The sequence below is a fragment of the Cotesia typhae genome, unplaced genomic scaffold, assembly GCF_013202065.1.
Source record: "Cotesia typhae breed Kobodo isofemale line unplaced genomic scaffold, CoteBio_Ctyphae scaffold_13, whole genome shotgun sequence".
Lineage (NCBI taxonomy): Eukaryota > Metazoa > Arthropoda > Insecta > Hymenoptera > Braconidae > Cotesia > Cotesia typhae.
In genome coordinates, this window is record NW_027423774.1 from 8,313,845 (window position 1) to 8,339,362 (window position 25,518).

General features: G+C 33.1%; 2 protein-coding genes across 10 annotated transcripts in view; both read left to right on the top strand.

Annotated features, from left to right (window-relative positions):
- Positions 1 to 25,518, top strand: part of Hipk (Homeodomain interacting protein kinase) — a 143,156-nt gene that overhangs the window by 15,575 nt on the left and 102,063 nt on the right. For all 9 annotated transcript variants that reach the window (XM_074255241.1, XM_074255233.1, XM_074255238.1 and 6 more), the window contains one exon: positions 19,042 to 19,365. In XM_074255241.1, coding sequence (XP_074111342.1) covers positions 19,045 to 19,365 — 321 coding nt within the window. In that variant the 5' untranslated portion in view covers positions 19,042 to 19,044. The remainder of the gene's footprint in view (positions 1 to 19,041; positions 19,366 to 25,518) is intronic.
- On the top strand, positions 875 to 2,117 carry LOC141534661 (uncharacterized). Its single transcript, XM_074254146.1, has 2 exons — positions 875 to 1,883; positions 1,980 to 2,117. The coding sequence occupies exons 1-2, from the start codon at positions 1,305 to 1,307 to the stop codon at positions 1,989 to 1,991; spliced, it is 591 nt and encodes a 196-aa protein (XP_074110247.1). The 5' UTR covers positions 875 to 1,304; the 3' UTR covers positions 1,992 to 2,117.

The window sequence follows — 25,518 nt, forward strand, 5'->3', positions numbered from 1 at the left end:
TATCATAAACTTCATTAAATACCATCCAACAAGCTGATCCATGACGTAATTTTTTGTTTTCTTCTTTCGCATCCTTTGTTGCATCATTTTCATTATCTTTTTCATCGCAATCACTAACATCATTTTCATTATCCTCCACTTCCATGTTATCGTCATCGAAAGAGCTCTCATTATCATTTTTTTTCTTTCCAAAATCCGGTAAAATGTCATCTACAAACTTATCTAAATTTTCTGTACACCATTTATGACTGAAAACCATGCAACCATTGGTAAACACTTTTTAGCATCATCAATCGTCGTGCAGTATATGAGCTAGAAATCCAATGCAGAGCAATTTTTCTTGTGGTCGGCTTCATTTTGCAATCTTTAATTTTTCTTCTAACTGTGTTGATTAAATGAGTCGAGCATATATGGACAACGACGAAGTTAATATCTTTAATTGTTTTATTTGTTGCAATTTCATATGTCATTTCTAAATATTTTTTAATGTAAATTGATTAAAACCGAATATAATACCCTGAATACTTGCCAAACAAAAATCAGTTTCTACTTTATCAATTATTAACTTTTTATCTGTAAAATGACGAAAGGTATTATTAATTGTTAAGAAAAAAATAGATTGGTGATGAGCGTCATGTACAGAAGAAATAAACTCAGCTACTGGACAAGGTCCATACTCGTTGTGTTTTCCTGGTAGAGAGAGAACATAATATAAAATTCGTTTGCAGTTCAAATTTTTTATCGGTGCAATAATGGTTCCTGTGGCGTCAAAATGGAGGAAAACTTTTTCTTTTTGAGATAGTAGATATTTAATTTGGCGAACAGTATATAAAATTAAAAAGAATGGTTTAAGGGGGATAGCCACTGTAAAATTTCGGAAAAAAAATTTTTTTTTTTTTTTCATTAAACTGAAGTTTATATATTCAAAATTATGTATTTCAAATTTTATAGAAAAATTCCGAATAGTTTTCGAGTTATAGTCATTTTTATAAGAGCGCGTCGATTGACCGTTTTACGCGCGGCGCTTCGACGAAAACGTCGCCTGCTCGCTCCGTCTTTGATTCGTACGGGTTGGCGATTGTTTTCCCTCACGATTGTCAACCGTTACAATTATTTGACTTTTAACGTATATTTTTTCTTATTGTTGAGATACTGTACCTCATAGTTTAGTTGTTTTGTATGAATACACACTCGTTCTTTAATTTATTGAGTTTCTTAGTGTACTCGTTATTGTTTACTTACTTATTTTTTTTAAATCTTCTGATCTTTTTTTTTGTTTATTTAACAAAAAAATTTGTTAAATAATGGATCGTAAACAAAGTAAACAAAAATCTGATTGTACAATTGATTCGAGTATTAGCTACAAAATTATAAATTTTTTTTCGATATTTAATTTACTAAGTGGCTGTGTATCGTGTAAAAAGTGTGGTGGTGATGTAAACTTTACTGAGACAAGTATTCGAGGATTAGGTTTTAAACTAGTTGTGAATTGCAAAAAATGTGATCCAGTTTTGATAAATTCATGTCCACTCATCAAGAATGCGTATGAAATTAATCGCCGTTTCATCTTTGCAATGCGGATAATTGGTATTGGGTTATCTGGAGCTGAAAGATTTTGTGCTTTCATGGATTTACCACGACCAATGTTCCATAGCTTTTACGATCGTCTGGTCACACAAATCAGAAATGCAGCTAGAAACTGTTGTGATTTAGTGTTGAAAAAAGCTGCTAAAGAAGAAATCCAAGAAACCTGCAAGCATTTAAAATCCAATGACATTCCTGGAATTTCTGTCTCCGGTGACGGTAGTTGGAAGAAAAGAGGGTTTAAATCTTCATTTGGTATATCTTCTCTAATTGGTTACTTCACTGGCAAAATCGTAGATGTAAGTATGAAATCCAGTTATTGTAAGATGTGTGCGCTAATGAGCTCAAAAAAGGAACAGCTGAATACGATCAATTTATGCAAGACCATGCTCTAGACTGTCCAATAAACCATGAAAATTCTTCTGGACAAATGGAGGTAGATGGAATAAAAGAGATGTTTATGCGATCAGAGTTATTACATAACGTTAAGTATGTAAACTATATAGGTGATGGTGACACTAAAACGTATAAAAATATTTGTGATGCTAAACCGTATGGGGACATGGTGAAGATAAAAAAAAAAGGAATGTATTAATCACGTGCAAAAACGAATGGGCAGTCGACTAAGGGCTTTGAAGAAGCAACGAACTAACAAGAAGACAAAAACAGGAAAAGAAGAAAATACACAGAAAAGTTTAGGTGGGAAAGGTCGATTAACGGACAAAGCAATTAATGAATTTACAAAGTATTATGGTTTAGCAATCAGACGTCATTCTAATGATGTTGATGAGATGTATAATGCTATTTGGCAAACATTTTATCACAAGTTTTCATCACCCGAAGATCCGCAGCATTTTCTTTGTCCTGAAGGTGCAAATTCGTGGTGTCAATTTCAAAAAGCTGTGGCAACAAATACTTTGGACTCATTAGTTGAAAAACCACCACTTCCTGCAGATATTGCGGAAGCTTTAATACCGATTTATGAAGATCTATCGAATCCAGAGTTATTGGAACGATGTGTCGGTGGGTTTACACAAAATAATAATGAAAGCTTCAATGCATTAGTGTGGCAGCTCGCCCCAAAAACAAATTCTTCTTATTCCCTTATTGTTGAAATAGCTTTATATATTTCAACAATTACATTCAATGATGGGGCTCTAGCAACTCTGAAGATATTAGAGAATCTCGATGTTAAAGTAGGACCAACACTCTACTCATACTGCGCTGAGCGCGACGCTACTCGGGTTAAAGCTGCTGAAAGCCGCATGGAAACGGCCAGTAAAAAAATAAAAAAGTCAAGGTCAATACTAAAGATAAGGAGGAAGAACCCTCATATGGCCCAGGACTTGATAGTTTGATGTGAGTATGAATATTTTGTGAAAGACTAGATTTTAAAGTTGCGAGAATCTTCTTAAAACTTTACTCGCGTTTTTCTCAAAACGACTTTTTCAAACTTTCCGGTACTGTAACTTTCGTAAATATGAACCGATTCTCAATTTTTTTGTTTCCCCGTATTCGTCTACTTAGTGGCTATCGTCGCACGTAGGGGATTTTGAAAATTTTAATTTTTAAGATTTTTTAAGGCTGTTTGAGTCCAAAAATGAGGAAAAAAGACGAAAAAATTTTCAATATGGCGCCATTTTTTCTCAAATCAAAATTTTCAAAATCCCCTACGTGCGACGATAGCGACATTCCTATAGATTAAAATGCCGTTTGGTTTTTTTGTTTCAGATAATCCGTTTTTGAGTTACAGTACCGGCAATGGAGGGGGAAATTTTTTTGGTGCTCTACAAAAATGTTTATAACTTTGTGATAACAAAATATTTTTGAATAAAAATTTAGGAGAATTATCCTCAACATATACTTTATAAAACAAAAAAAACCCGATCCCCAAATTCCTTTATTATCCTAGTAAAAAAAATTCCCGAAAATTGCCTATTTTTTCCAGCGTCACAGTGGCTATCCCCCTTAAAGCTAATATTTTGGATGTAACCTGCGTATTTGTCATGCGGTCGCAAAGTTTCGTATTTGTCCTGTAATTTTTTTATATACATCATAAAATTGTGATCCAAGTCATTACTAGCTCTGTTTTCACTTGAAATTTTTTGAAGAATTGTACTGCTCAGCGCGCGATTACGGTTACCGGCTTTTAGGCATTCTTTGTCTATGTTTTGTAACATATTTAACTTAACTACTTCGGGTTTTTCTTTTTCTAATTTAGCAGCAACTTCTTCAAGCTCTTCTCCATTGCAAAATCGGCGGTGTACATCGTTCGAGTCATGTTTGATTGTTCCACATATTTCAACATGGATTTCAATGTCAGTAAAAGGTGCTACAATTGGAGTATAACTAATAAATTTAAAATTTGTACATGAACGATTTTTGCACTTTGCTTTAGCAATGAAATATTTGTTATTTTTTATTTTTTTTTCATAGCACTTATTTTCTAAAAATTTAAAAACACAAAGCTTCAATTTTTCATGACTTTCTAAAATTTTATTAAAAAAATTTGTCCAGCCCGTAGTCAAACGAATTCTTCCGTTCCAATACTTTTCCCAAAAAACAGAAGGAATGATTATTTTATCAAAAAAAGTATAAGATTTTTTGTATGAAGTTATGGGAGTGTCAGTAATATCATTCGGATTAATTGTAGTGTCATTTACAGGGGATGATCTACTACCTTCGATAATTTTAGGAGGAAATCGACAAATCTGCATTTAAAAGATCATAATTATTATTATTATCGTGGATAGTTGCAGTAGGGATATCCGAATTATCATCTTCAACTGGATCATTTTCACTATTCTTAGGTAGAACTGTTGGGTGGGATAGAATAAACCCATCAGCGAATTGAATGTCGAGTTCTTCAATATTAATAGATAGATCAGAATGATCAAAATCAGAACATTCGGTGATCATAACATGCGGACTATTAGTTGAAGATTCTAGGTCAATTAATTCATTTAATTTATTAGAATTTAAAACTTTATCGCAATCTAAATTGATATTCTCCCCGAACGGTTCCTCTGTACTACCATCATCGAAATTCAGCAAGTTACTCTGACAATTATCAAGATCAGGAAATTCGCAGGTTCTTTCATTCTCATTAATCACTAACGGTTTAGAATCAAAATTATCAGATAAATCATTTAATTCATCAGAATTTAGAACTTTATCGCTGTTTAAATTAATATTCTCATCAGACAGATCCACTCTAACGGAATCATCGGAATGCAGCAGCTTGTTATTCTTTATATCTTCAGAATTCACTGTAAATTGAATGATTTATTAGATAATTGTATACAGTTATAAACAGCAATAGCCAGAAAAAATTAAAAAATTTTTAAATTTTAGAATTCGTTAGTAGAAATAAAAAATTTAGTTATTTTTACCGTGCTATACATATGTAATTTAATTAATTTGACAAATTTAAATTAAAATTTCAATAATTTTTAAAAGGTTAAACCATAAAATGAGCCTACCCGACCTTCAATGAGGTTACATAAGCTCGAAATACACTTTGAAAAGTTTGATAGATCGCGTCGGCTCAATTTACTCTTTCCCACTGCACACAGTTGCTTCACAGGACTCTATATACTCGTTAAATGAAAAAAAAAATATAGCATGTGTGTGATTTTTCAAGACATTTTTTCTCTCATAAAAATCCTCAAAAAACATCGGAATAAATGATCAATTATTCCAACAAGTACACTAGTCACAAAAATAAAAGGATATGAAAAAAAATTCAAAATTTTTGAGTGATTTTCAACGAGCTGTAAATCTGAGGAAAATTATCATAAAGTAAAAAAAAAGCAAATTGCAGCTCTAAGTGACTGGTTTTTGGATATGACATAAAAATTTTTTATTACGTCTGGGTTTTGAGTAATCCTAAGAAAATTACCAAAATAAAAAATTTCTAAATTTTTTCTCATCTAAAGAAAGGTCTACGGGCTTCTAAAAAATTGTTTTTTTGTTTCCTTCTAAATTTCTTGTAGAAAATTTAATGCCCTTTAATTTGACATAATAAAAAAGCCTGTACGATGATTTTCCGCGGAGTTATCGTCAATCACGGCAAAAAAATTGTTTTTTTTACTTTAATGATCAATAACTCTGAAAATAATGATCGTATAGGAAATCGAAGGAGAGTTTTAAAAACTACGTAATATTCTCTATGAAATGACGTTAATGGCTTTAAACGAAAAAATTTTTTTTTAATTGAAAACTTCTACTGAAAAAAAGACAAAAGTTCGCATAACTAAGGATATTTGGATAACTTTTGACAAAATGAATGAACGAAGAATATCGTTGGTAATTATTTAATCTTGAAGTATCCCGTAAAATCTATAAAGAATTAAAAGTGCTGTGATTTTTTTTTCCTAGTGCCTCGAAGTTTCAAATGCTTTGTTTACGCAAAAATCACTGTTATGAGCAATTTTCTCATTTGTATTAATTTTTTCAGTGAAAATAAATGTTTTTTCTCAAAAATTTTTTCTGTCTCGATCGAAGAGATCGAAGAGATTAACTCTTTAAAAAATTTAGAAGAAAATAAAAATTTTTTTTATTTTTTTCGAAAATTTTTTCGATTTTCTTAAAAATTTTCTAGATTTTTTTCGACTGCTATCTTACCAAAGGCAATAGCATTACCTTAAGCGTACCTCGTAGAGGTTGCTTGGTCCCATTTACGCACGAACACACATACACGCACACGCGTGTATTTGTGTGTGTGTGTGTGTTCCTGCGTAAATGGGACCAAGCAACCTCTACGAGGTACGCTTAAGGTAATGCTATTGCCTTTGGTAAGATAGCAGTCGAAAAAAATCTAGAAAAATTTTAAGAAAATCGAAAAAATTTTCGACAAAAATAAAAAAAATTTTTTTTTTTCTAAATTTTTTAAAGAGTTAATCTTTTCGATCGAGACAGAAAAAATTTTTGAGAAAAAACATTTATTTTCACTGAAAAAATTAATACAAATGAGAAAATTGCTCATAACAGTGATTTTTGCGTAAACAAAGCATTTGAAACTTCGAGGCACTAGGAAAAAAAAATCACAGCACTTTTAATTCTTTATAGATTTTACGGGATACTTCAAGATTAAATAATTACCAACGATATCCTTCGTTCATTCATTTTGTCAAAAGTTATCCAAATATCCTTAGTTATGCGAACTTTTGTCTTTTTTTCAGTAGAAGTTTTCAATTAAAAAAAAAATTTTTCTTTTAAAGCCATTAACGGCATTTCATAGAGAATATTACGTAGTTTTTAAAACTCTCCTGCGATTTCCTATACGATCATTATTTTCAGAGTTATTGATCACTAAAGTAAAAAAAACAATTTTTTTGCTTTGATTGACGATAACTCCGCGGAAAATCATCGTACAGGCTTTTTTATTATGTCAAATTAAAGGGCATTAAATTTTCTAAAAGAACTTTCGAAGGAAACAAAAAAACAATTTTTTAGAAGCCCGTACACCTTTCTCCAGATAAGAAAAAATTTAGAAATTTTTTATTTTGGTAATTTTCTTGGGATTACTCAAAACCCAAACGTGATAAAAATTTTTCATGATCATATCTAAAAACTAGATACTTAGAACTACAATTTGCTTTTTTTTTGCTGCTTTTTTTTTTGGTGTACGATCATTTTCCCTTATCCCATAATTTTTTTTAATCGTGTATTATAAAATTTTTTAATTTTTTCGGTCTGAAAAATTACTTAGACTTTTATTCTTACCTTCACCATCAGAAATTTGAGTATCACATTCAATATCTTTACAATTTAAACTAACAGGAACAGATGCAGTCATTCACAGTGCGATTTAAAATCAATCGAGAAATTATTTCTCGATTGTCTCGCAAACGAGTAAAACATTTATCTAAATGTTTTATAATTGTTTTATCGATGGACTTTTGAGGCAAAATTTCTTTACATAAAATGAATAATTCAGAATTTTTTAATTTTCTTGAAACAGAAAGTAATTTTTTAATCACATCGTCCACATTATTTACAGAATATAATTTTATAATTGCATCTGCACTCACTTGATTCGTAAATTTCATTACGAATAGAAAAATTGAAACATATGTGCAAAAAATATTAATAACATAAAGAAAGAAATTTAATTACAAATAGTTTTTGGCGAACTCACTAACACGTAAAATATAACATAAGACGAAACGTCGAAGACACAAAATATATATATTTATATAATTAAATACAAAAAAAAACTTTTTGCAAATTTGAAAGTCGTATATCGAGATATGGGGATAATCAATTAATACTCACTAATGAAATAAGTTTATGTTTATTTATATAACCATAGAAACTAAACAAAATGCTATCGAAATATATACCTGTCATATAAATACAAATTTAAAAATAAATTATAACAAAAAAAAACATTGAAGTAAACAAAAGACTGCTTGACTTCTTACTATACTGCTTGTATGATAACTTGAAAAAATTTAATAATCGAGTAAAAATGTAAACATAATAAACTCAAACAAAGATATTTAGATATAATAGCATAACATGTTATGTACCTGAAGTTCTGAATTTATTTTCAAATTTCTCAGTCTTTGGGGTGGCTCGAAGGGTAGTTCCGGGAAGTTATCGGCTTGATAATTTTTATATTCCGTGGGGAAGTAAAAGGAGTATTTAAAAAAATCACAGCTCCAAACGACCCTTTGAACTATTCTTTTTGAATTTTTTTGAGATGTCTGTCTTAGGGGTGGTTGAAGGGGTAGTTTTGGTATTTTGAGAATGCAATATACTATTTTCCGGGCTTTTTAACTTATTTTGAAACTGAAAAATAATTTTCAGTCTTAAAAACAAAAAAATTTTTTTTTTGATTTTCGATCATAAAAAAACGTTTACAACTTCAGGTACATAACGTGTTACGATACCATGAGGGCGTATGAAAAATTTTTTTGTTTGTTAACCGATTTTTTGATCTTGATCATGCAAAAATACAAAAAAAAATTTTCTCAAAATGAAAATTTTCTTTTTAGAAAATTAAATTTTTTTTTTAAGTCGAAAATTTTTTTTTATTGCATTTTTGCGCATATTAGTCCTATGTATGTCGATTCCCCTAACAAAATTTTTTTTTTACGCACTTATAGCTCCCAGAAGTAACCTCGTATGTCATCAGGACATTTATTTTTCTAATTTCTGTATAGTCCTGGTAAAAATACGTCGATTTCCAAAACCAAATTTTTTATACGCCCTTGAGGCTTTCAGCGGTATATTTTAGCGCTATACACCCTTATGGCATTTGTAACATGATATAATCGTCTATAATACTATATACCTATTCAGTAAAAAATTATGCGTCTATGCGTCAAAAAATTTTGTGTTAAAAATTTTTATGTTAAATTTTTTAAACTTTTTTGTGTTAATTTAACACAATAAATGTTAAATTTACATAAAAAAAGTGTTAATTATTTATTACAAAAATTTTTTACTGTGTATACAAAATATATAGCCTATTAAGTAGCACAATACCAAGTTTTTTATCAAAAAAAAATATCTTTAGAAACAAATACTTCATTCTCAGTGTAAGTTTCAACAATCCGCCATGATTGATTTATTCTCTCACTCTTGATAAAATTTTTTTTCTAGTCTTCCGTTGACCCTCATGACTCGTCCCAAATTGAAATGTTTTTAAGAATATCCTTCCCGATCCAAATAAACACGATAAACAAGTTGCGCAAAATTTCCACAGTCCACTATATTTAATTAACACTTTCCCCGCCCCCACAACAAATTTTTTACTTACACCGCTGGACCCTTCTAAGTTTAAATTCACTCTGCTAACTTCGAAACTCGCCCTCAATTCGAATATCTCTAAAAATATTTGTCCGAATTCAAATAAACGCGGTAAATACAGTAACCCAAGTTTTCACGAGCGTCATATTTGATTGACACTCTCACTCTTTATAAAATATTTTTTACTGAAGTTATTAATTACCACGAAAATCTGAAGATTCTTCTCCCAAAAAAATTTGTCGAGGGAAAACCACGATTCTTACGAGTATTCAGTATCGCCGAGAACTCACAGAAAATAAAATCAACAAAAAGCAAAAAAAAAAAAAAAAAAGACCTCAATCAAACAAAAAAAAAAAATAAAATCAAAACCGAAGCATTTGAAAAAAAATATTTACAATATAAAAATCATGATTGTCATTGTCTTTATTGTAATTGAGTTTACTTAGAATCATCGATTCAGTGTAAAAATTGTCTCATGATTTTTGCGCAATTATTGAAGAAGATTATTCCGACAAATATTTCTATGATCATTGCGAATAATCGTATATCGACGTTCTAATGAGCAAATCATCTAACTCCATTTTAGAGAATCTTCCATTTGTACGAAACAATACAATTTATTCAAAATTTATTATCACTTTAATAAACTTTAATAAACCATTTAATAATAGAGGTATCATATTTTGGTTAGGATGATTCAAATAATTTATAATTAGACTATTACTATATCAAAATGTTAAAAAATAACCCTCTAAAAAATAAGAAGTCAGACAAATTGCTAATTAGACCGTCGATATTAAATTATCTTAAATTTATTTCCAAATTATCGAAAATGTACAATTCATGTTTGATTCAATGTTGAATTTTTGGTAACGTTTTTTTAAAAATTACTAAAAATTTTATTTTTAAGCTCTTCATTATTTTTGAAGGGATGATAATTGATTTCCTTTATTGCACTTAGAGGTTTTAAACCTACGTAAAAGAAAACAAACAGAGATGATGTTCAGCAATTAATTGGTTAAATTAATTTAGATTATTTGCTATAACAAATTGTCTTTAGATGGAGCTTTTAAAATGCGTAATATCTTGAACCAGACCGTTTGTTTTTTATATATTTTTATCAACCCAAAATTAGAATCATGAATTTTCTAGAATAAGACATACGTGGAGGAACTCAAATAGGACTTTGAGATTGGATTTCTGCCTGACGCAGAGGATATCATAATCAATAGTTAATAATATCATTAAATTACTGGTTTGATTGCAAAAAAATGTGTTTTCAATTTTTAAACAAGCTATGTACTTCAATTTTTTGTTAAATTTTTCAGTTCAACTGAATTTTTTCCTAACACATTTAAACTCAGATAAATACCATCCTAACTGAAATAAATGGCATCCTAGGACAATTTCGTCTCGCCCAACATTTCAATGCCCCTAAAAATATTCGGCCTGATTTAAATTGAAGCGATTGACATAGTGACCCAAGTTTGAACGATTTGCCATACTTCATTTACCATCTCACGCCTTACAGAATATTTTTTTTGTCATTCTAGAATCCATTCAACTTGTCTCAAATTGAACTGTACCTAAAAACGTCCGTTCCAAATCTGATATATGTCGTAAACATCGTGAATCAAGTTCAATCGTCCGCCATGATCCATTAACCCTCTCACTTCTTCCAAAATATATTTTTTTTTGACATCGTCGGAGTCTGTCGACTTGTCCCAAATACTAATATCTCTAAAACATATGTCCAGATTCATATAAACGCAATAAATACAGTTACCCGATTTTCAACTATCCACCATAATTCATTAATCCTCTCACTCCTCCCAAAACAATATTTTTTGACTTCCTTGGACCCTCCTCACTTGTCCCAAATTGAAATTTTCCAGGAAATTTCCGTCCTGAGTAAGATATATGCCGGGATTTAGTGACCCGATTTAACCGTCCGCCATATTTAATTTACCCTCTCACTCCTCCCAAAAGATTATTTTTGACATCCTCGGAGTCTGCCGATCTGTCCTAAATACAAATATCTTTGAGAATGTATGTCCCAATTCAGATAAAGGCAATAAATACAGTTACCCTATTTATAACTATCCACCATAATTGATTAATCCTCCCACTCCTTCCAAAATATTATTTTTTGACTTCTTTGAACCCTCCTGATTTGTCCCAAATTGAAATTTTCCACGAAATGTCCGTCCTGAGTAAGATATATGCCGGGATTTAGTGACCCGAGTTAACCGTCCGCCATATTTAATTTACCCTCTCACTTCTCCTAAAAGATTATTTTTGACATCCTCGGAGTCTGCCGATCTGTCCTAAATACAAATATCTTTGAGAATGTATGTCCCAATTCAGATAAAGGCAATAAATACAGTTACCCTATTTATAACTATCCACCATTATTGATTAATCCTCCCACTCCTTCCAAAATATTATTTTTTGACTTCTTTGAACCCTCCTGATTTGTCCCAAATTGAAATTTTCCAGGAAATATCCGTCCTGAGTAAGATATATGCCGGGATTTAGTGACCCGATTTAACCATCCGCCATATTTAATTTACCCTCTCACTCCTCCCAAAAGATATTTTTTTGACATCCTCGGAGTCTGCCGACCTGTCCTAAATACAAATACACTACTGGAAAAAATTAAGGGATCAAAAAAAAATTCCAAATTTTTCGGTAGTTTTCAACAGGCCGTAACTTTGAGAGAAATGGTCGTACAGGAAATAAAAAAAAAAGTAAATTGTAGCTCCAAGTGTCTAGTTTTTGGATTAGAACTTCAAAATTTTGTAGCCTCCGCGGTTTCTGAGTAATCGTAGAAAAACCAGCAACAAAAAAATTCTCAAAATTTTTTTAGTTTTTTTTTTTGGTCTACGGGCGTGGAAAAAATTTTTTTAGCTTAACCACCATAAGAATCGGATACTTTAATCATTTAGCTTTAATTTCTTTTTTTAAACATCCTGATACGTCCACTCCTCACTGAGATATCGGTCTTCAAATGGAAAAGGATCTTTTTGTCTTTGATTATCGATATCTCAGCAACCAATGATCGCACAGAAAGTTAAAGGTGGGTTTCAAGAACTTGAATGAATTCCCTTAACGACTGTCCATTGTTTTTCGAAAAAAATTTTTCTTTCCGTCACATGAATTTGAAAATGCAACAAAAAAGGGCTTTTAGTGGTTTTTGGAAAATCAAGCGCTGGATCGAAAATATTGAGGAAACCACTAATGTTAAGTGTGCCTTTTACAGTTCAATATGTCCACAAAAACCCTACAAAGAATCAAATTAATCCAGCCAGCCGTTTTTTTGTTTCACTTGATCGAATTTTTGAAAAAATTAAAGGATAACGTTTTTTGCTCTGAAAAGCTCATAATTTTTAAAAATGAGAAAAACAAATGGTTTTTTCGAGCTTTTTCCACATTTTCGTTCCAAAAAGTGCTTAAATTTTCAAAAAAAAAAAAAAATTCAAAAAAAAAAAATTTTCAAAAAAAAAAATTTTTTTTTGGAAAAATTTTTTTTTTAACTAGTTAAGGAAACTCAAAAACCATCGCCCAATGATTTTTATCACCTTTCCACCGCTGCATTCCTTGATTCTACTGATCTTCTTTTAATTAAATTAATAAAAAAGTTAATACCCCCAATCGAATTTCGATTTTTTCATACGCTTTTCGGAGTTTTTTTCTTTTCTTTTTGTGAATCCTTAGCAAATCGCTTCATTCAACAGTTTTTTCAAAACTAATCCCTCTGCGCTAAAAAAATTTTTTTAATTTTTTGGTCAAAATTGAAAATTTCTGACTTTTGATTCTTAATCATGGTTAGACGACATTTATCGGAGGTGGAAGTCGCTCGGTTAGTGACTCTTATCGACGAAGGTTACACTCAATATGCAGTTGCTATCCGGATGGGTGTAAGTCAATCTGTCGTATCTCGAGCTTATACCAGATACCAAGAGACGAATCAATATCATCGTCGCCCCGGACAAGGTCGCCATCGAGTCACTAATGCCCGCGATGATCGAACAATTGTTAGAGAAGTTCGACGACAACCTTTCGTCAATGCGAATATTGTCGCTCGAAACTTCCCCAATCGCAGACAGCAGCAACAACAACAGCAACAGCGACGACGGCATCAAGTGCGAAACATTTGCTCTCGAACAATCATCAACCGTCTTCGTGAAACTGGGTTACACGCACGACATCCTAATCGTGTACCCCTGTTGACAGCAAGACATCGTCAAGCTCGTTTAGCGTATGCTTACGATCATCGAAATTGGAACTTGAGGGAATGGACAAATGTTTTATTCACTGATGAGTCTCGTTTTAATCTGTATGGCAACGATCGACGTCCTCTCGTTTGGCGCCGTCGTGGAGAACGTTTTCGCCAGAACTTTGTCCGTCCAGTCGTTGCCTACGGCGGTGGATCAGTTATGGTGTGGGGCGGCGTTTCACGAAATTGGATAACACCTTTGGTAATTGTACGCGAAAATTTGACAGCTAGACGTTACATCGACCAAATTTTAAGGCCCATTGTTCTGCGCAGACGACAACATCTGAGGTCGTTCATATTGATGCAAGATAATGCACGTCCACACACAGCCAACATTACCCGGCGCTTCTTTGAGCGGCATGACATCACATTGTTGCGACACCCAGCAATGAGTCCAGATCTCAACCCCATAGAGCACGTTTGGGACATAATGGGCCGTCGGTTGCGCAGAGAGTATCCAAATTTGCAGAACTTAGCTGCTTTGGAGCGCGCGCTTCTGCACATTTGGAATACCATTCCGCAGCCTCAAATTACCGTCTGCATAAACATGGCTGAACGTTTGAGAGCCGTTATTGAAAACAGGGGTGGTAATACCCGGTATTGAACCAACAAAAACCTTCAGAGAATGAGTTTGGAGTCATTAAATACGGTGGAACTGACGAGCCACCGGGTCTCAATTCTCCTGAAATACCTCACACACACACACACACACACACACACACACACACACACACACACACACACACACACACACACACACACACACACACACACACACACACACACACACACACACACACACACACACACACATACACTCACACACACATACACACACACACACACACACACACACACACACACACACACACACACACACACACACACACACACACACACACAGAGAGAGAGAGAGAGAGAGAAGCGTAAATCCGACCGCGCGACCTCCACGTGGTACGCTTTGGATAACACTAATGCCGGCGGTAATTGTTTTCTTAAACTTTTCAAGAGAAAAAATTTCAAAAAAAAATTTTTTTTTTTTCAATTTAAGCACTTTCTGGAACAAAAATGTGGAAAAAGCTCGAAAAAACAATTTTTTTCTCATTTTTAAAAATTATGAGCTTTTCAGAGCAAAAACGTGATCCTTTAATTTTTTCAAAAATTCGATCAAGTGAAACAAAAAAACGGCTGGCTGGATTAATTTGATTCTTTGTAGGGTTTTTGTGGACATATTGAACTGTAAAAGGCACACTTAACATTAGTGGTTTCCTCAATATTTTCGATCCAGCGCTTGATTTTCCAAAAACCACTAAAAGCCCTTTTTTGTTGCATTTTCAAATTCATGTGACGGAAAGAAAAAATTTTTTTCGAAAAAACAATGGACAGTCGTTAAGGGGAATTCATTCAAGTTCTTGAAACCCACCTTTAACTTTCTGTGCGATCATTGGTTGCTGAGATATCGATAATCAAAGACAAAAAGATCCTTTTCCATTTGAAGACCGATATCTCAGCGAGGAGTGGACGTATCATGGTGTTTAAAAAAAGAAATTAAAGCTAAATGAACAAAGTATCCGATCCTTATAGTGTTTAAGCTAAAAAAATTTTTTCCACGCCCGTAGACCAAAAAAAAATACTAAAAAAATTTTGAGAATTTTTTTGTTGCTGGTTTTTCTACGATTACTCAGAAACCGCGGAGGCTACAAAATTTTGAAGTTCTAATCCAAAAACTAGACACTTGGAGCTACAATTTACTTTTTTTTTTATTTCCTGTACGACCATTTCTCTCAAAGTTACGGCCTGTTGAAAACTACCGAAAAATTTGGAATTTTTTTTTGATCCCTTAATTTTTTCCAGTAGTGTATCTTTGAGAATGTATGACGCAATTCATATAAAGGCAATGAATACAGTTATCCAATTTTCAACTATCCGGCATAATTAATTAATGCTCTCACTCCTCCCAAAAGGTTTTTTGTTCACTTCCCCTCCCGACTTGTCCCAAATACAAATATCTTTAAGAATGTATGTCCCAATTCATATAAAGGCAATAAATACTATTACCCTCTTTTTAACTATCCACCATAATCGATTAATCCTCCCACTCCTCCCAAAATATTATTTTTTGACTTCATTGGACCCTCTTGACTTGTCTTAAATTAAAATTTTCCAGAAAATGTCCGTCATAATTACGATATATGTCGGAATTTAGTGACCCGATTTAACCGTCCGCCATATTTAATGTACCCTCTCACTCCTCCCAAAATATTGTTTTTTGAGATCCTCGGAGTCTTCCGACCTGTCCCTAATACAAATATCTGTGAGAATGTATGTCTCAATTGATATAAACGCGATAAGTACAGTTACTCAATTTTTAACTATCCACCAAAATTGATTAATCCTCCCACTCCTTCCAATATATTATTTTTTGACTTCATTGGACCCTCTTGACTTGTCTTCAATTAAAGTTTTCCAGAAAATGTCCGTCATAATTAAGATATATGCCGTAATTTAGTTTCACGATTTAACCGCCCGCCATATTTAATGTACCCTTTCACTCCTCCCGAAATATTTTTTTTTAGACATCCTCGGAGTCTGTCAACTTGTCCCGAATACAAAAATCTCGGAGAATATCTGTCCCAATTTATATAAACACGACAAATACAGTTACTTAATTTTCAACTTTCCACCATAACTGATTAACCATTTCACTCCTCCCAAAATGTTATTTTTTGTCTTTATTGGAACCTTCTGAATTGTCCCAAATTAAAATTTTCCCGCAAATGTCCGTCCTAATTAAGATATATGCCGGAATTTAGTGACCCGATTTAACCGCCCGCCATATTTAATGTACCCTTTCACTCCTCCCAAAATATTTTTTTTTAAGATCCTCGGAGTCTACCGATCTGTCCCAAATACAAATATTTTTAAGAATGTATGTTCCAATTCATATAAAGGTAATAAATACAGTTACACTACTTTTAACTATCCACCATAATTGAGGAATCCTCTTACTTCTCCCAAAATATTATTTTTTGACTTCCTTGGACCCTCCCGACTTGTCTAGATTCAAAATTTACCGGGAAACGTCCAATCTAATTAAAATATATGCCAGAACGCGATAATCACAGGTGCCCATTTTTCAACCCACCATGATATTTGATTAACCTACACATTATTTTTCTTAATTCGTTGCACCTTTTTAACTTGTCCTTAATCTTAATATCTCCGGATAAATCCGTCCTAATTTAAATAAATGCGATAATCACAGGGATTCAATTTTCAACTGTCCGCCATATTTGAATGGTCTTTTTACTCCTTACATAATAATTTTTTTTTTTAATACGTTAGACCATTTCAACTCGTCCCAAATTCATATATCCTCCAATTCAAACAAACTCGAAGTTCGAAACTAGTACGGTATTTTGTGATTCTGAAATTTTCTACGTTTTTTTTTTTTTTTTACTATTTGTCATGATTTTTTGTTTATTAATTTCATTATATATATCATTCAAATTTCTAATAAATTTGAGCCGCGGGGCACCTTGCTTCCGTTTCGGCCCTGGCTTTCTTTCACGGCTGCTGATTAGTTTGGCTGCTAGTTTCAGCTGCATGAGACAGTAGCGATCATTAATTTACAAAAATTAATTACAATTGTTCCAGCCTCTCAATTTACCAATCTAAGGTTTGGCCTAAAATAAAAGCAGTACTTAATGGACTGTTTCCAGAAGGACTCTTCTCTTTTCGGTTCTTGGTCCCCTAGTGTTGGTCATAATTCTTGCTTGGCTAGACACCGTCTCGCTGACTTTCTTGCATGCACTGTCAAGGTGTTTGCGGAATAGGTTCTCGTCTATAATTGACTCTAGATACCGCAGGGCTCTTGTTGACGCCAGTGTTGTTTATCCCATGTCCACAGCGAATGGTTTTAGGAATCATTTTTGACGTGTCAAAACGACCATCTCGGTTTTGTGCTTGGCGAGTTTCAGGTGGTGTTCATCAAGCCAAGTTTCGACGGCGTCAATGGTTTACCGGAATAGTAGTTCGGCCTCTTCTACACTCTACTATTATCGTAGCCGAGAATACCAAACCAAGTACGAACACACGGATAGTAAATTCTGCGACGAGTGTAGGCAACAGGGGATTGGAGAAAGTGAGAAAGTGAGGAGTCAGTGAGCTTGGCCGTGTTTTGGTTATGGTGAGAATGGGACAAATATACGTGCGAGTATAGCTCTTTTGAGCCCAGGTATCGGCCTCTTCGGAGGTAGGCGAAAGCCTCACCACATATTCTTCTATTATCGTAGCCGCAACTTCGTCTGCAAAGCCAGTTAGCTCTACTTGCTATGACGGCGGGATTTCAAGAAACTCGTCGTAGTCCGCGTTCCACAGATTTGGTCTCATTATTGAGCCTTGCGGAACGCCCCCCGTTATGACGTATTCTTGTGGCTCTTCCATAGTTTCCTCTATTAGCTTTCTTTCGTCAAGGTAGTTGTCAACTAGTGCCAGATTCTTTGTCTCGGCGTCAAATTTGTGCTCCAGAGCATCTAAAATATCTCCTCAAATTCGCGCTAATAAAGACGTTTTTGACGTCTAATGTGAGGAGAAGACATACTTTACGAGCTTTGGGGCTACCAGACCATACTTGTTTTGCTGTCTTTATGACTTTCGCGATTGCTTCTACTGTCGATCGACCTTTCTGGAAGCCATGTTGGTTGGTGGCAAAGCCTCCAGCACGGTCAATGACGTTGCGAAGTCTTCCTTGTATAAACTTCTCCAGAAGTTTTCCAGCAATGTCCAGTATGCAGAGTGATGCGAAAATCGCGTCAAATTATGAAAAATATCTTTTTTTTTTTTATTTTTTTTTATCTATCATTACTTTCTTAATTTGTTTATTTTTTTTTAAAGATGGAACGGTAAAAAGATTTTTGATGAAAATCTGAAATTACACAAACTTCATCATTAAACATCTCCAGGAATTTTGATTTCAGTGACTTGGTTCTCAGGACCTTTTTTTGTAGAAAATTATATTTTCTACAAGTGTGTGCGTGTGTGTGTGTGTGTGTGTTTCAAATTGCTTAACTGGGAGAGCTCTTGACGCATAACCAAACAATCCGGGTTTTGATTTCCGGTCTGGACTATCCAGATGATATTGCCGGTTTTTGAAAAGCTACCCCTGAGTGGTGCATTTATATGCTTTATCCTTTTTTTTTCTCTTTTCTACGTTCACCATTAAACTTCAAATTAGCTATTCAAATAGCTCAATCATCATACACATCAAGTCTTTGAGATATGAAAGCTTTTTATCGATTGAAAAAATGAGCTAATAGTTATAAATAATTAGTCTGGTTCTTGAACATTAAATTTAAAAAGTATTGCTTTAAATAAAAAAAAAAAAAAATAATAACAACATTTTTCATTTGTTTAAGGGAATGTATGACATGTTCATCCAAACTCAACAGATCAATAGTGTAAACAACAACACCGGTAGCAGTAATAATATTACTGCTCATAATAAAAAGCGCAAATTGGATTATAACGTTAGTCATCCAACGATTCAACACGCATTAGTTCAATCGTCTGGTGACTATCAAGTGGATAGTAATATTTTGCAACGATCTTCAGTAAGTGGTACAAGCGCCGCTTTCGTCACGCTGCATAATAATGCACTCCAAAAAAGCCCTAATCAGCAAACTTTGATGCGAGCATCCACAATTAAGCTTTTAGATACGTACCAACGTTGTGGTCAAAAGGTATTTTTTTATTTTAAAATTTTTTAGTTTGTCAGTATTGAAATTCAAAATGTAAAAACTAAATTTTTTTTTAATCTCTATATTTTTGGGTCTTGATTTTATTGTTCAACTGTTCCATTTTACCAATTTAAAAAAGTAAATGTAAAAGTAAATCAATTACTTTAACATTTAACTCGAGTAGTAAGTAATTTTTACACTGGATTAAAAATTTATCATGCTTAACACCTACTGTTCAAATTGATTTTTCGATTGAGAAAAATCAAATAAACAGACATTTATGGACGTTTCCATGAAAATCACTTTTCTTACCATCTTATTAAAATTTTGAATACACGTACTTTGAAGTGTTCTTTTACGTAGAAATTTTGCAAAATAGTCCCGGTGGTACTAAATTTGTAATTATTGACTATTGAAATTTGCATATTTGAGAGGCACACCTAGTGTGACAGCTTAAAAAAAAAAAAAAAGGATTTTTGAGAATTAAAAAAAAAACCACAATATCAATTGTTTTAAAATGTAAAAGGTATATTTATACATATTTTCAAAATATACAGTAATATTCATAGAGAAAAAAATTAAATATTTTTCAAGTAACACGCGATTTCAGACGACACTAAAAAATAAATAATAGTTTAAGAAAACTAAAAAACACGCTTGTTATAGAAAACCGAACTAAAAAAATAGAAAAAAAAATAAGTTTCAATAAATTTAAATTAAGAATAGTGTTAAAAATTTCAATAAATATAAATTAATAATAGTGTAAACAAAAAAAAATGTATTTTATTTAAAAAAAAAGCGTGGGTAGTCTAGTCAACAAGTGCCTTTTAGGTCAAAATTTTTTCGAAGGCTCGGAAAAATGTGATTGAGGTGTCATTCGATTCGTTATCACATCTAGAAAGTTGGTGAAAAATTTGAAGATGCGCTCGCAAAAATTACAAAAGTTATAAACAATTAACTAAAAAAAAAAAATTAGGAAAACGGTTGACACTACAGGCCATCCCTGCAACTTCCCGATGGTTCTATATTTAAGGGGTTATATCCACTTGCGAGGCAGAAAAAACGCGTTTTTTTGTGAATTTTTTCCAAAGAGGCATTTTATTTTATACATTAATGGAAAAAATGTACTTCAACAGAATTTAATGTATTTTAACAATCAATGGTTTATTTAAAAAAATATTGGATCCCCTAGCTCCTGTAGATGATCTGCGGAGAGACCTCCAAAAAAAGGTGCTTGGCGGTGAACAAGATATCTCTGGTTCAAATTATCTGAAAACCAAAAACCAAAAATATTTAGTTTTGTAATAAATAAGTACAGGTAATGATCGAAGGTCTAGTCAAAATTTTGATTTTTGACAAAATGGCGGCCGTTCAGAAAAAAAAATTCAGTTTTTCATGCAAATTTTTCACTTAAAAGTGGCTTAAAAAATTGAAATTATTGTCCAAAACCTTATTCCTTCGATCATTACCTGAAAAATATATCTGAGTAAGTCGTGTGAAAATTTCAAACCGATCGGTTTAGCGGTTTCGGAGAAATTTTGTTCACCGACTCTGAAAACACGGTTTTGAGATAAACGCGTTTAAAGTTTCGGGAACGATTTACACTAAATTAAAAATTTTTTTTTTCAACTTACATCATATCATCTATTCCAGCACCATAAGAGGAACCCTCTGCTTCATCGTTTGCCTCCAAAATGTTTAACTGTTGTTGTCTACGAGCCATTCTTCCCTCGCGCGTCGACCCTTGCGCTCTTGCGTCCGAAATTGAGATGCGCTCTGCGTCCTCTTTACTCACGTAGGAATGAGCATTGGGTCCAAGTGATAATCCCATAGCACTCATATAATAAAGTAGAGATGTTTTACCTTCATTAAAGACCCCGGCTGCAATGTTTGCAGCTATTTCCACAATTTTAGAGCCAGCTGGAATAATTTTTGGAGTTATTTTCCATATCAGCTGATTATAACTTTCATTATTGTTCTGGGTAAAACCACCAACGCATCGTTCCAATAATTTTTTGTTACTTAGATCTTCGTAAATTGGAAAAATAGCTGTTGCAACATCAGGTGGTAAGGCCTCATAATAAGGCCTCCCATCTCCCGAGACTGTTAAATCACTCGTATGTTCATCACCCTGCTGTTCAGACGTGGCATCCATTTCCTCAACACAAGCTTTTTTTAAAAGTTTATCTGTAACTACTGACACACATTCGTGGATGCTTTTAACGATCATATCATATGAAGTTTGTAGCAAAAAAGCTGGCATGTCCATTAGCCATGAACCTGAAGTTCTGAACGTTTTTTTTTGAACGAAAATCAAAAAAAAAATTTTTTTGCTTTTGAGACTGAAAATGATTTTTCAGTTTCAAAATAAGTCAAAGAGCCCGGAAATCAGTATATTGGATTCTCAAAATACCAAAACTACCCCTTCAGCCACCCCTAAGACTTAGACATTTAAAAAAAAAAATTCAACAAAAATAGTTCAACGGGTCGTTTGAAGCTGCGATTTATTCTAAACACTCCTTTTACACCCCCACAGACTACAAAAAATAATCAAGACAATAACTCTCCCGGAACTACCCTTCGACCCACCCCAAAGACTTAGAAATTTTTTTAAAAATTCAAAAAAAATACTTCAAAGGGTCGTTTGAAGCTGCGATTTTTTTTAAACACTCCTTTTACACCCCCACAGACTACAAAAAATAATCAAGACAATAACTCCCCCGGAACTACCCTTCGACCCACCCCAAAGACTTAGAAATTTTTTTAAAAATTCAAAAAAAATAGTTCAAAGGGTCGTTTGAAGCTGCGATTTCTTCTAAACACTCCTTTTACACCCCCACAGACTACAAAAAATAATCAAGACAATAACTCCCCCGGAACTACACTTCGACCCACCCCAAAGACTTAGAAATTTTTTTAAAAATTCAAAAAAAATAGTCCAAAGGGTCGTTTGAAGCTGCGATTTCTTCTAAACACTCCTTTTACACCCCCACAGACTACAAAAAATAATCAAGACAATAACTTCCCCGGAACTACCCTTCGACCCACCCCAAAGACTTAGAAATTTGAAAAAAAATTCAAAAAAAATAGTTCAAAGGGTCGTTTGAAGCTGCGATTTCTTCTAAACACTCCTTTTACACCCCCACAGACTACAAAAAATAATCAAGACAATAACTCCCCCGGAACTACCCTTCGACCCACCCCAAAGACTTAGAAATTTTTTTAAAAATTCAAAAAAAATACTTCAAAGGGTCGTTTGAAGCTGCGATTTTTTTTAAACACTCCTGTTACACCCCCAAAGACTACAAAAAATAATCAAGACAATAACTCCCCCGGAACTACCCTTCGACCCACCCCAAAGACTTAGAAATTTGAAAAAAAATTCAAAAAAAATAGTTCAAAGGGTCGTTTGAAGCTGCGATTTCTTCTAAACACTCCTTTTACACCCCCACAGACTACAAAAATAATCAAGACAATAACTCCCCGGAACTACCCTTCGACCCACCCCAAAGACTTAGAAATTTTTTTAAAAATTAAAAAAAAATACTTCAAAGGGTCGTTTGAAGCTGCGATTTTTTTTAAACACTCCTGTTACACCCCCAAAGACTACAAAAAATAATCAAGACAATAACTCCCCCGGAACTACCCTTCGACCCACCCCAAAGACTTAGAAATTTGAAAAAAAATTCAAAAAAAATAGTTCAAAGGGTCGTTTGAAGCTGCGATTTCTTCTAAACACTCCTTTTACACACCCACAGACTACAAAAATAATCAAGACAATAACTCCCCGGAACTACCCTTCGACGCACCCCAAAGACTTAGAAATTTGAAAAAAAATTCAAAAAAATTGTTCAAAGGGTCGTTTGAAGCTGCGATTTCTTCTAAACACTCCTTTTACACCCCCACAGACTACAAAAAATAATCAAGACAATAATTCCCCGGAACTACCCTTCGACCCACCCCAAAGACTTAGAAATTTTTTTAAAAATTCAAAAAAAATAGTCCAAAGGGTCGTTTGAAGCTGCGATTTCTTCTAAACACTCCTTTTACACCCCCACAGACTACAAAAAATAATCAAGACAATAACTCCCCCGGAACTACCCTTCGACCCACCCCAAAGACTTAGAAATTTTTTTAAAAATTCAAAAAAAATACTTCAAAGGGTCGTTTGAAGCTGCGATTTTTTTAAACACTCCTTTTACACCCCCACAGACTACAAAAATAATCAAGACAATAACTCCCCGGAACTACCCTTCGACCCACCCCAAAGACTTAGAAATTTTTTAAAAATTCAAAAAAATAGTCCAAAGGGTCGTTTGAAGCTGCGATTTCTTCTAAACACTCCTTTTACACCCCCACAGACTACAAAAAATAATCAAGACAATAACTCTCCCGGAACTACCCTTCGACCCACCCCAAAGACTTAGAAATTTGAAAAAAAATTCAAAAAAAATAGTTCAAAGGGTCGTTTGAAGCTGCGATTTTTTTGTATATATATATTTCATTATAATAATTTTTTTCCTCACCTTAGAGCTTCGGCGCCACTAAACGATAGCAGAATTTTCTGTTTTTTATTATTTTGTTTTTTATCTCTCAATTTAATCAATTTTGTTGTGAAAAGTAAAATTATGAGGCGTGCACTATTGGATTTTCCAAAATTTTGTTATCTACATTACAAAAAAATGAGCTCTCGAAAGAAAATTTTCAAATATAATTCGGTCAGCAGTAATGCGACCAAAAAAACATAATCTGAAATCTAATCTTTATATTGGTTAAGATATTGACTACAAGAAATTTATTCATTCGTATAAATATTAAAAAAATTAGCCAAATACTATAAGTTCAGAAATCGGTCAGCAGTAATGCGACCAAGAGTACTGGTTTTGTAGGCATTAACAAAAAAAAATTTTAGAACAACTTTTTCGGAGGAAACAAAAGTTAAATAGAGACGAACTTGGTGAGTAATTCGGTCAGCAGTAATGCGACTAAGAGTGTATTTTATTTTATATGATTCATTTTAATATTTAGCAATAAACGTAACGGTAAAGTTTGAATCATTAACTAAGAATGATACAAAATGTGATCACGCAAATACACTGTATTTTCTTCGGTTAGCTGAAAAACAACCAATTGGCAAAAAAAAACAACGATATATAACATTATAACAAAGTTATTAAACCATTGAACACTTACCTTACGTAGAAACAAGTAGTACGTACAAAAAATCTAAAATCGTCAGGAAATATTAATCTTCGGTAATAAAATCATTCAAAATTTTTCATTAAGTCAATTTTTTAACATAACTAGAAATAGTATGAGAATATATATCCGAGAAAAGAGTCGGAATGAATATAGATCGATGATAATAGATAAAAAAAAAATAGGGTGGGACACTTGATAAAGGATATTAGAATGACACATAATGTTCGATCGATGCATATCGAACAAACAAAATAAATACTAACATCCCTTATTAAAAATATGGTGGCCTCCACGTGGCGTGTCCTGGGCAACGACCAAAGAACTACAGAACAAGAAATGCAAAAGGATTAAATAAAATTGCATGAATATAAAGCGCAAGAGTCTTGTAATTTGCAAAGTTCGAAATTCATTGGCTCGGCTAACACCATCACATATTAACTAAATCTTCAGTAGAAGAAACCAACGTTAGTAAACGAGCAAATAGTTGCAAATCGGTCGCTTCTAGGAAAGTTAAGAGTCTAACAATTTTTGTCTAATGACGTAAAATAGTTGTCCGCGTAGTTCAAAAAATCGTAGCTTCAAACGACCTTTCAAACTATTTTTAAATTATTTTTTTCCAAATTTCTAAGTCTTTGGGGTGGGTCGAAGGGTAGTTCTGGGGGAGTTATTGTCTTGATTATTTTTTGTAGTCTTTGGGGGTGTAACAGGAGTGTTTAAAAAAAATCGCAGCTTCAAACGACCCTTTGAAGTATTTTTTTTGAATTTTTAAAAAAATTTCTAAGTCTTTGGGGTGGGTCGAAAGGTAGTTCCGGGGGAGTTATTGTCTTGATTATTTTTTGTAGTCTGTGGGGGTGTAAAAGGAGTGTTTAGAAGAAATCGCAGCTTCAAACGACCCTTTGAACTATTTTTTTTGAATTTTTAAAAAAATTTCTAAGTCTTTGGGGTGGGTCGAAG